The 12,478-nt window shown below is 33.7% G+C and overlaps 1 protein-coding gene across 4 annotated transcripts in view; it reads right to left on the bottom strand.

The window, feature by feature from the left end:
- The window catches only part of RALGPS2 (Ral GEF with PH domain and SH3 binding motif 2), a 338,606-nt gene that overhangs the window by 94,524 nt on the left and 231,604 nt on the right, over positions 1–12,478 (bottom strand). For all 4 annotated transcript variants that reach the window (XM_073216813.1, XM_073216812.1, XM_073216814.1 and 1 more), the window contains 2 exons: positions 8,905–8,997; positions 781–907 (listed from right to left, as the gene is read on the bottom strand). In XM_073216813.1, coding sequence (XP_073072914.1) covers positions 781–907; positions 8,905–8,997 — 220 coding nt within the window. The remainder of the gene's footprint in view (positions 1–780; positions 908–8,904; positions 8,998–12,478) is intronic.

Below are 12,478 nucleotides of genomic sequence, written 5' to 3'. Positions count from 1 at the left end.
ACACAAGACACACACCAAGTTAACACACAACTGTTTCTTTAGGTTATAGGACTGTGGTTAATATTTTTTCTTTTTCCTATCTCCAGCCTTTTTCAAGTTTTCTGTAATAAACCTGTTGTTCTTCTTACACTGGAAAAAATACTATTTTTTCTTGGGTTTTAGGACTGTGGTTAATACTTTTTTCTTTTTCCTATCTCTTGCCTTTTTTAAGTTTTCTAAAATAAATCTGTTGTTCTTACACTGGAAAAAAAACCACAACTTATTTCATCCAGGAAAACAGTAATACCAACATTCATCAAGACTACATTTCATAATTTACCCTAAAATATCTGCTAACATGAACTCATGATGTTGAAAATAAATTCAATAAATCTTTTGATCAATTTCTTTAATGTTAAATATTTTTACAGCATTAAAGTTCATTAGTTTAAAATTAAACTTCACAGTATAAAAATTAAACTTCATTGCAAGGTACTGTTTCATTCTTTAAAAGCATTACCAATATATAAAATAACTGAAACATACTGTTTTACCATATGGTCCATCTTTAAGAAAAAATGATAGTCTATGAAAAAACTTTAATGGCAAAGGGTAATTTAACATGAAAATACAGTCCAGGCAAGAAGGTTACATATCCCTTTAGTCAATTTTTAAACGTAGCAATCTTGCAGAAATTTCTTCAAAGGACACATACACTTTTAAAACAGCTTGAATTTTATATAAATTACTGATTAAGGCACATCAACAACTAGGCAAAATGAACACAGTGACATAACTCACCTAAATAGGGAATGCAAGGTGTCATCTTTAAGCTACTTATATAGTCTCTGAGTCTTTTGTAGTTATCTTCTTTACTCATTACATATTCTAATTTTTCAAAGGTAGTTTTGTCTTTTCGACTTAATAACTAAAAAACAAACAGAAAAGCCTAAGTTATTTCCAAATCTCTTTTATAATAACAAAGACTGGAAGTTGTATTTACTGAAAATTTGAATTTGAATTTCAAAGCCATGCCTTCTTTAATTTTATTTTGGTAGTATATAAATAAAACAAAATCAGACATGTCTATTAAGAGTATAAACCCAAACCCATTCTTTAAAATATAATATCCTTGTATGTACATAAAATTATTAGCTTAAAAAGAAGTAAATTATAATACATTATTTCTCATTTTCACTACTTTAAATGGGTAAGCAATTTTTGTTGATCATTTCCCTAATTAAAAATATGTAGTCATATTCAGTTCAAATGCCCAAATATTTTACTATACTGTTCCCTGGCCTCCTCAAATATAAAGATCATTCTTGCACTATCATTAAAAAATAAATACTGAATTTCAAGACTGAAGTAAAAATTTTTCTGGACAACTCTAACCCTGCCTAGTCCTGATAATAACTATAAAACTGTGATTCACATTTTTGGACTTCTGACAGGACGTTTTTTCTTTGATCCCTTTGATCAGTCCAGTATTGTATGCAATTGAGTAATTAATGAAACTGTTTTAAGAGGCCCGAGTGGTACGTGTGCAGTGAGTGCCCTTTGAGAAAAATGGATATAATCAAGGGGAATAAAAGGAAAGCAAGGGCAGTCACCCAAAATAATCTTAAGAAATAATAATAAAAAAAACCTTAAATAGTCCAAAGACTCTGGTAAAAAGACATAATTTTCTTTAAGCATATGAAGTTACTATTTCATTACAATGTAATAAAATTTCACTATTTATATCATAAAATATTAGTGTTATTTTATAGCATGCAAAACACTTCCACCTATAAAATTCTCATCTAATTTTCCTATGAGATTAACAGAAAAGTCCAAGGATTAATTTAGAGATGAGGAGAATGAGATACAAAGGTATCACAAGGTTAGCAAGAAGCAGAAAGTACTAATAACTCTCTGTCATCCACTCACAAAGTAGTAGGTCCCTGATTTTCAGGTTCTCAGTCTGGTCCTGGACATAGAGTTCTGTGATACTTAATCCACTACTCTTTATAGTATTTTAAGTAGTGATATGTATAAAAATAACTTTTAATTTGGAATTTTCATAAATCAAAAACCAGATTGAATCCTTTTAGCAGAGAGGTAGCAGAGAAGGGCAGCAGAGACTTGTTTCGAGAAGACTATTTAGAGGAAGAATATGGATAAAAGAATTAAGCAGATAGGTATTTTCAACAGTGGACAGAATTAGGCAGATGTTAAAATAGGTCAATAGTGGACAGAAACTCATCCCAAAGCTGTAACTAAGAAGTCTTGATCTTCTTTTCCTCCTCTTCAAATCTTTTTTTGGTGTTCCCAACATTACCCCTACAATGTTATTTCACTATATTTCTCCCTCTGAAAGGGGGAAAGGAAGTACCTCACAAGGTTCTAACTCTGAATGTCTGGGGCACCATACTCCTCCTCTGGCCAAGAGCTTGAAAGCTAGGTGCACAGCTCTTCAAGCTTTCACTGGGTGAATGGTGGGAAATCAAAGTTCCTGGCCTTATCTCTACACCATCTTCCTGTAACAATCTGCTTTGGGAAAATTTGGATGAATCCCTGCTTATGTCAGTCACCATAAGAAATTAAAAATTCCCAAATTACCTCGTCACCTTGATTTGCATCCCCATGCAACATAAATAAATGTGTTTATCTGCATAAGTAATTTATTTTAGACCTTGGGCGCAGATTAATTATAATCCTTTCTTCACGACACTCAATTATCATTAGTCCCTAATGTGACTTTTCTTGTTAATTTTTATAACGAATACACATGCATCTACCTTTTTATCTAAGAACCACATGCCAACCACACACATCTACCTATGTGCTCCTTCCAGATCCAATTCCTTTGACTATCTTTACGAGGTAACCAGTACCATTCACATTCCCTTCGTAAATGTAAGGGTTCCCTTTTCTCCATATCCTTGCAAATACTTGTTATTTCTTGTCTTTTCAATATTAGCCATTCTGATTGGTGTGAGGTGATATCTCATTGTGGTTTTGATTTGCATTTCCTCGATGTTTAGTAATGTTGAGCATCTTTTCATGTGTCTTTTGGCCATCCGTATATGTCTTTTGAGAAAATTTCTGTTCAGGTCCTCTGCCCATTTTTCAGTAAGATCGATCATTTGATTTTCTGGTGTTAAGTTCTTTATATATTTTGAATTCTTTCTACATTTTGGATATAAACCCTTGCTGGATATATCACTCACAACTACCTTCTCCCATTCAACAGGTTGCCTTTTTGTTTTGTTGATGAGGAAGAGGTAGGGAGGAAGGGTGAAATAAGTGAAGGGGATAAAGAAGTAAAAACTTCCAACTATAAAATAAGTAAGTCATGGGGATGAGAAGAAGTACATGGGGATGATGAATATTGGCAACAATATTGTAGTAACTCTGTATGGTGACAGGTGGTAACTACACTTAACCATGGTGAGCAATTAGTAATGTATATAATTGTTGAATCAATATGTTGTAAACCTGAAACCAATGTAATGCTTTAGGTGTATCAACTGTACTTCAATAAGAAAAAAATTTTTAAACATATCCTTAAGAAAAGAAAAAGGAACCACTATCCTGAATTTTGTGTTTATCATTCTCTTAAATTTTATTTGATTTTTGACTAAAGACTATCATACCATTTATTAATCTTTGGCACCTGCTCTACTCATTCAACATTTTGACATTGAAATTTCATCCAAAATGTATGAAGCTGTAGTTCACTCATTTTCACTGCTTCTAAGTGTGTATTTTCTCTCCTATTAAGTACCATTATGATGTTCACTTAAGTTTTTACTTTTGGCTTTCTAAGAGTTCTTTATTTTGGATACAAATTGTTAATCAGTTATAACTGCTGCACATATCTTTCCCCACTCTAGGGCTTCTTTTTAATTTTCTTTAAGATATCTTTTGAAGAATAGAAATAATTAGTTTAATGTGGCAAAACTAATCCATCTTTATCTACCCTCCTTCTTTTTCATTATTTGAGCTTTTTGTTTCTTATCTAAAATATCCAAAGCTGCAAATCTATTCATGCCAAGTCAGAGAGAGATTCAGCTTTTTTTCTTCAAAAAGCTTTAAAGTCTTGCATTTCACATTTAAGTCCTTAACCACCTGACAATGACTTTTGTGAGTTGTGTAGGAGGTCCAATTTCATTTTTTCTACAAACTGGTAACAAATTTCCCACCACCAATGAATAAAAAGTCCTCATTTACAATGCCACCATGGCCATGTATCAGAGTTCTGTGAGTTATTTTTGGGTTCTTTATTCTGTTCCATTGGTTCAAATGTCTAAACTTGCACTAATTGTACCTTGCCTAAATAATACAATATATCTTGATATCTGTTATAGCACGTATCCAGCTCCCCAACCCCCATTTTCTTTTTCAAGAATGTCTTGGCTCTTCCTGAAACTTTCATTTCCATGTAAATTTTATAAGCAGTCTTATCCAGATCCCCAAAGTGGGATTTTGATTAAAGTTGCACATAATCTCTACATACATTTGGGGAGAACTGGCATCTTTAAGTTTTCCTATCCATGAACAAGGGATACTGCAACATCTATTAAGTTCTTTAATGACTTCCTGTAAAACTTCATAATTTTCTGCATATAGGTCTTGCACACTTTATTCCATTTATTATTTTGTTTCTCTTCTTGATATTGTAAATGACTTCCTTTCAAGTGGTATTTTCAAATTGTTGCAAATATAACTGATTTTGTATATTTGCAGTCAGTCACCTTAATAAATCCTGTTTTTTAAAATTATGCTAACATATACATTGTATTTGTAACTTCAAACACTTTTATGTGCATAGGCTGGTGACATTAAGCATATTCACATTATGGGCCAACCACCACCACCACCCATGCATGGCCATAACTCTTTTCCATCTTCCCAAACTCAAACTCCATTCCTCTTAAACAGTGACTCCTCATTTCTCCCTCCTCCCATCCCTGGCAACCACCTTCTACTTTCTGTCTCTGTGAATCCCACTACTCTCAGAACCTATTACAGATGGAATCATACAGTATTTGTCCTTTTGTGTCTGGCTCATTTCACCTGGCATAATGTCTTCAAGATTCATCATGATGTAGCATGTGTCAGAGTTTCCCTTTCAGGGCTGAATAATGTTCCACTGTATGCTTATACCACATTTGTATATCCAATCATCTTTTGATGGATGTTTGGATCGTCTATACCTTTTGGCTATGAAATATGCTATGAACATTGGTGAAAAAATGTCTGTTGAGTCCCTGCTTTCAATTATTTTGGGTATATATGGGAAATGGAATTGCTGGGTCAAAATTTTATGTTTAATATTTTGATGATAAATCTTAATATTTTTCATCTTTCTTCCTGACTATGCTGGGTAGAATGTTTATGTTGAATAAAAACAGTGAAAATGGGCATCCTTTACCTTGATATTAAAGAGAGTGTTCCTAAAATTTCCTCCACTTAGGATGTTATAGATTTTTGGGCACATTCCCTTCATTGGTTTAAAAGACCCCAAAACACTCTCAATTCCTTATTCATAAAAATTTTTAGCCCAAATGGGCATGAAACCTATATGATCTCTATTACTCTTCTAACTTGACCCAATACCCTACCCCTCATACCTTCTGGGACTCACGGCCCACCCTCTGCAAACCCCATCCCTAACCTTGTCTTTAAGCATTCTTTGTCGGTACAAACCTTGTAACTTGCTCTTCACAATTCCTTCCGCTTATTATCTCACTATCTCCCACAACATCCTCCAGCTTCTATTAAGTTCAAGTACTAGATCACTACTGTCCAACCGAATTTTGTAAGATGATGGAAATGTTCTAGGTCTGTGCTGGCCAATGTAATAGCCACTAGCCACGGATGACTACTGAGAGCTTGTAAAGTCACTAGTATGACAGAAGAACTGAATTTTAAATCTTTAATTCTAATGCTTTAAATTTAATAGCCACATGTGACTAGTGGCTACCATACTGGGGCAAGAGAGCACTGGATTATAACACTTTTGTCACTGTCATTAATAGAGATACAAGTCATTTTTCCCATTATATCTTGAAGATTTTAGTAGTTGGAGAAAAAGAGTCCATGAACCAACATACTTATATCTTGGTGACTGCAATCTTCACACAAATTGAATCTCAAGTGGATCCTTCACCTTACTAAGCTTCCCTAGTCATTCTACTCTCGCACTTTCCTAGATGACTTTTCAACCTTTCTTCTTCCTCCAATATCTCTTCCCCATCACTTTCAACTAATAATCTCACTTCTTACGTCTTAAAACAAAGCATCAGAAGAACTTCTATAGAATCCCACTACCAAATCTACCAACTTATCTGCATCTATAACCAAATGCACCCCCCCCCTCCTATTAAAGTGGATAAACTGTTTCTGCTTCACTAGAAGTTCTGGACCTAATTTCCTCTTGCCTGAAATCAAGGGTAACACTGGAGTACCCCCTTGTTCTCTTATCATTTTTCTAATTCTTAGACCATCGCATCAGCATATAAACATACTGTCACGGACCTCACCTACAAGGAATGAAACAAAACTCCACAAATCTTCAGTCTCACATTCCTCTCCAGCTACTGCCAGATTTCTCTACAGCCCATCACCCCAGCCCTTTACAGCAAAATATTCAAATGAATGCATTCTTCATACTTGGTGTTCACTTTTTTCTCCACCATTCCCTCAAATCCAGTCTTTCACTCCACCACTGCACTGAACCCACCCTTACCGAAGTCACCAATCCTCTCCAAGTGTCAGACCCAGCAGTCATCCCAAAGACCTCCCCTTACTCAACTCATCAGTAGCCATTTGACACAGGGGATCCCTCTGTCCTGAAACACTTTCTTTACCTGACTGTGGAATATGGCTATCAATGATATTTCCTTTGTTGATTCCTTCTAATTTTTCAATCTCTAAATGTTGGAGGTTTCCAGGGTTTTTCATCTGTGTTCATGCTTCAGGTGATCCCACTCAATCTCACATTCTAAATACTAACTTATGCTGATGATCACAAAAACATATCCCAGCTCCAACTGTTCCCTTAAATGTGTATATCCTGACTCTGAACTTATTGTTCCACATGACTATTTATCAGCAAACTCAAACTCGGTATGTGTAAAATAGAGCCCTCTGCCCCTGCTCCTTCTCTATACCTCTCTGAATAGTAGTAAATAGCATATTTGAATTGGATGACACCTCTCTGGATTCATTTACCATTAACTACTCCCTAGCTATTCCACTCTGTCAACACTGACACCTAGGTATCCTCTACACCTTGTCAGGGTCTTTGAACTGGCTGTTACCAGTTTGGAATTCCCTTCTCCAAAATACCTAAGTGAATGATTTTCTCAATTTCTCCAGGTCTCAAATCAACTGTCACTTATCAGAGGCTGTCTCACCAAGTATTGTATAAAATACTTCTCTGCTTTCTTTTCTATCTCTTTCACTTTGCTTTGTTTTTCTTCAGAGTGTTCATCTCTACTTGTATCATTTATTTATTTACAGTTTTACTATAGATGTTAGCTGTGTAAGAATGGAACTTTGCCTGTAACATAGAAATGTTTTATGTCAAGCAATTAGTGCCTGGCACAGTATGGAATATTCTCAAATTTAATATAAACACCAAAAATCTTACTCAGATTAATAATGAAACTGTTACTAAACTAAAAAATTTTTTCCATGCAAATACATGAGTAAGACAATGAAAATCTATTCAAGGAAAATAAACTTGAGGGAAATCTATTTCCATTTCTAAACCACAATACAAATCAGAGTATAATTCTTCCCCCTAAAACTTCAAAGATGGAATTCATAACTATGTAATTGTAATCATTTCAAATCCCCCATGAAATTCAAATTTTAAGAAAAGAGAATAAGGCCATCATTATAAAAAAATTTTTTTGCAGTAGGAAAACTCTTCACCCAGGTGTTTCTAAATATAAATAAAATATGAAGGGGATTATAGGTTCTTCCACACTAATGTCTTTCCAAAACAGAAACCTACCTTGCTTGGTCTTCACAAGAAACCTGTCTTTTCAGATACTAGTGAAAAGGAAAGGCAATTCTAGGCTGACAAAAAACAAAGTTCTATTTTGATAATACTGAAAAAGAGAAGCTTTTAAAAGCCAGTCGTGTCTGTATCACAGGACCCCTAAGAACACACTAATCCTTTGTACAAAGTATAATAAACAAAATCACTCCTCTTTTAACATTAAAGAACAGTATTAAATATGAACAGGTTTAACTGAATCTAAAATTTTTGCTTACATGAAATCTAAATGAGAAATAACTAGAAAGCTGCTTTTACGTCACTGCGATATAAAAACACACAAATTTGCCTAAGTCAAATTCATTTCCTGACCTTTTTAAGGACCAAATGTGGTTAAAATAATATCAGAGTATAGCAACACTGTAAAATTCCATGTTAACTATCAGCTTTTTCATATTTCTAAGGAAAAAAAACTCAGTTTACTGAATAAAAAAGTAAAATCTAACTCAGCAAATCTTATTGAAACCTACAATTTAGACTTTCTTCAAATTTTGCAAAAGCATAATCTTTATGCAATTAAATGTAGTTTTTTTTTGCATTTACACTTTCCCATCAGTAAACATGAGACACTATATTGTCAAAGATGCTTACAGAGGTTCTACAAAAACGATTTCCTAGATGGCAGAAACCAAATGCCATGTTATAATTTATTTAACGCCCTATTACCTGACAAGCCTAATGAAACACCTTAGAGAAATGTGTGTTCTCTAAATGTAATGCTCTCTGTTCAAAGAACAGAATACAAAGTAATTTAAAAATCCTTATCTTTTATCATAATATTAACCTCGGTAAGAACCACAAAGAAATGAATACATTTACTTCCAACAGGAAGTCTAACCTTTCATTAACTGAGGAAAGTTACTCACCGCCCATGTTTTAGTCAATCTGAAAATTGGGGCACTCTGTAAGCCAGAAACCACTGCCATAAGTGCATGAAGGTTATTCAGCTCATACAGTTTCTGAAGATTTAAGAAACAGCGGGAAGAAAGATGAAAAATAGCATGAATATAAGAAAACTTAAGATTAACAAATAAAATCTAGGCAACTAGTAGTTTTCCAGTATTTATTACTCTTATTGTTGAGATCTGTCTTTAAGAGTACATATTATCTTTACAGTAACTTGATTTTGGCCCACAACAGAACTTCCACATTCTTACTTGGCATTGTCCCACAACTCTGGAAACAAATATACTTCTAGTTGGAACCAAGTTAGGGTTCAGTATCAAATTTACTTTGTATGATCATGCACCCTGATTTCTAGAAAGCAGTCCTTATCCCAAAATACGAAGCTGCTGCCTTATGATCCAACTTTCAAGAATGGGTTTGTGCCCAGGATCCTGATCTGATTTCCCACTCAGTACTACCATTATTCCAGGGCTAGGTTTCAAACCTGCAGTTCTCCTCCATTTCTTGTTTCCTTTTCCCTGAACCCTTAGTTCTTCATTCATGCTGGGACATCCTCCTGGTTCCCAATACCAGCTCTTGCTTTTTACCTTCACCTTGCAGAAAACTATCTATGCTAGATCCTATCAGTTTCCCAAGAGATTTACTTGACATTTATGGCTAATTCCAAGATTTTTTCATATCACCATATGCTTACATCCAATGGTCCTATGTAAAATTCAGTCATTTAGAACTGTCCTCACCCACCATCAAGAGACTCCAGGGCAAAAATGACTGTTTTGAACATTTGAACAATTAATGAAAGGGGTGGGGTTCTGTTTCTCTAGAGAACCTTGACTAATATATCACCATAACTCAAGTCTCTAAGAATTCCCAAAAAGTTTTAAGAAATATGAACTCTAGTTAAAAAAAAAACAGGGAAATGGAAAAATACAAGGAAACAAGAAATCACAAATGGAGAAAAACATCAGGTATTGACTTCAAATAAAATGAGGATTAAGTATGAAAACATCAGGATGCAATATAAAAGCCAAAGAGTTTTTTAAAAATGTGAAACAAAGATAAAGAGACACAAAAGGTAGAGCAAAAATGTCATAATTATCTAACCGGAGTTACAGAAGATGATAAAAAACAGTGGGTAAAACAATATTTGAGAAATAATGGCAGATTATTATCTTAAATTACTACTCAAAGACACTAATTCTTAGGGGCCAATAAGCTCAAAGAATCCAAAGTAGAATAAAAAAAATAATAATTCTAAGTCTGGAATAGTGTTTTTGAGAACAAGGGTAACATAAAGATGCTTTCAGACAAAATAAAACAGAGCTTTAAAAAGAACCTTTTAAAAAATGGCGCCAGAATAAATATTCATATGGAAAAAATATGAACTGGAATCCATAATTCATACATACTATATATAAAATTTATTCCAGATGAATCACTCAAGTTCCAAAAATCAAAGCTATAAAACCTTTAAAGGGTAATAAATGAGTTATCTTTGATATGTTCTCAGAATTAGGGTAAGACTTCTTAAATGAGATATTCTTAAGACAATAAAAATTCATTGAAGATTAATAAAATTGACTACAAAAGTTAATCTCTATATCAAAATACGAAAAGAGTGATGGTAAAGCACGCTGCAAACAGGAAGACATATGCAAATCATAACAAGAGCTAACATCTAGAATTTTATATGTATATATGTAAAACTCCTATAAAAATCAATAGAGACTGACACAAAATAGAAAATTGTGCAAAGATCATGAACAGATATTTCAGGGAGAGAAAAAACCTAAATGGCCAACAAAGAAAAAATGTTTGTTCTTATCAGATTCAATGAAAGCTACTGGCCTGTCATTTCTTCTAAGGTAATTTTTTGAAGACCAAAAATTTGCCTTTTTCTGTTTCTAAGGCTTCAATCCTCACACGAGCACCAAAAAACTCACATACGAATGCTTTATAACAGTAGTGTTTATAACAGCAATAATCTGAAAACTCCATACTAGAATATGCTGAATAGTTTGTGGTATATGAAAACAAAAGAATACTTCACAACAGAGATATATCCCACACCATTCATTAACACTGCTGGGGCTGGTGGTGGGGGGGAACAAGTTATGAATGTATAAAAGTAATTATTTACTAATTTGATTTATATAAATTTTTAAAAATATACACAAAAATGTATTTTTCATGTATATGTGTATGTATGTATATATATATATATGTGTGTGTGTGTATATATATATATATGCCCTTGACCTTTGAGCAATGCAGGGGTGGTTAGGGATGCCAACCCCTGCACAGTCAAAAATCCATGCATAACTTTTGACTCTTCAAAAATATAACTGCCTTACCAATAACCACCAATTAACACATATTTTATAAGTTTCATATATAATAGTTTGTAATAAAGCAAACTAGAGGAAAGAAAATGTTCTCCAAATTGTCATATGTCTCCAAAAAATTTTCCAAGATAGTTATTGAAAAACACCCACATTAAGTGGACCCACATGTTTCACACCCATGTTGTTCAAGAGTCAATTGTATAGCAAACTATAAAGGAAAGCACACATAAAATACAGGGCAGTGGTTCCTTCTGTAGTGGGATGCCAGGGGACTGCACATGAAGGGACATATGGGAATTCTAAGTGGGCAGTGGGTACATGAGTATCCACTTTATTATTCTGGTAACTTAAATATATTTTATAAATGTTCTTTGCCTCTATGTGATTACTAATTTTATGCATCATTTTAGCTAGGCTACAGTACCTGATTTATTTAATCAGATATTAATTTAGGTGGTGTTGTGAAGATATTTTGTAGATGTGGTCGACACCTATAATCAGTTAATCTAATTAAGAGATTATGCTAAGTGATAATTAGACTACAATAATAGTATTTAGACTACATCTAATCAGTGGAAACACCTTAAAAGTAAACACAGGTTTCCCAGAGAAGAAATTCTGGCTCAAGACTTGCAGCCTCAAATCTTGCCTGAGTTTCTAAGCTGTCCACCTGCCCTACTGCATTCAGACCTGCCAATTTCCCCCTGCTTCACATGTGCCAATTCCTTATATTTCTTTTATGTTTTATATATACAAAATATATAGTTATGTAAGTGTACATATATAAGTATATATTTTCTATCTCTCTAGAGAACCCTAACTGATACGATATGCTAAAAGAAGAGAAAGTCCTGCCAGTTTTCTAACAAACTGAATACAGAAGGCAGAGTCAGAATAGATGGATTTAAGAGACAGTGCTTGGAGAAAAAAATATGAATTTAGGGCTTGGGATGAAAGCAAGCACTGTCAAAAATAACTCAAAGTCTAAGAGTCTGAACTGGAATTAAATGATTACTTGACGAGGAGGATAATGGCAGGTTTGATGGGCAAAATCTGGTGGTTTTGAGTGGAACATACATACACATAAAAAAACTAACAAAAATACCAGAAAACCAATAATGCAGATTCAGAATCTATGGAGAAAAGTCATGAATTTCTATTAGCTAAGACCCAATATTTATCTAACATA

Source organism: Manis javanica, chromosome 11 (assembly GCF_040802235.1).
Source record: "Manis javanica isolate MJ-LG chromosome 11, MJ_LKY, whole genome shotgun sequence".
Lineage (NCBI taxonomy): Eukaryota > Metazoa > Chordata > Mammalia > Pholidota > Manidae > Manis > Manis javanica.
This window is presented reverse-complemented; position numbering and strand designations above follow the sequence as displayed.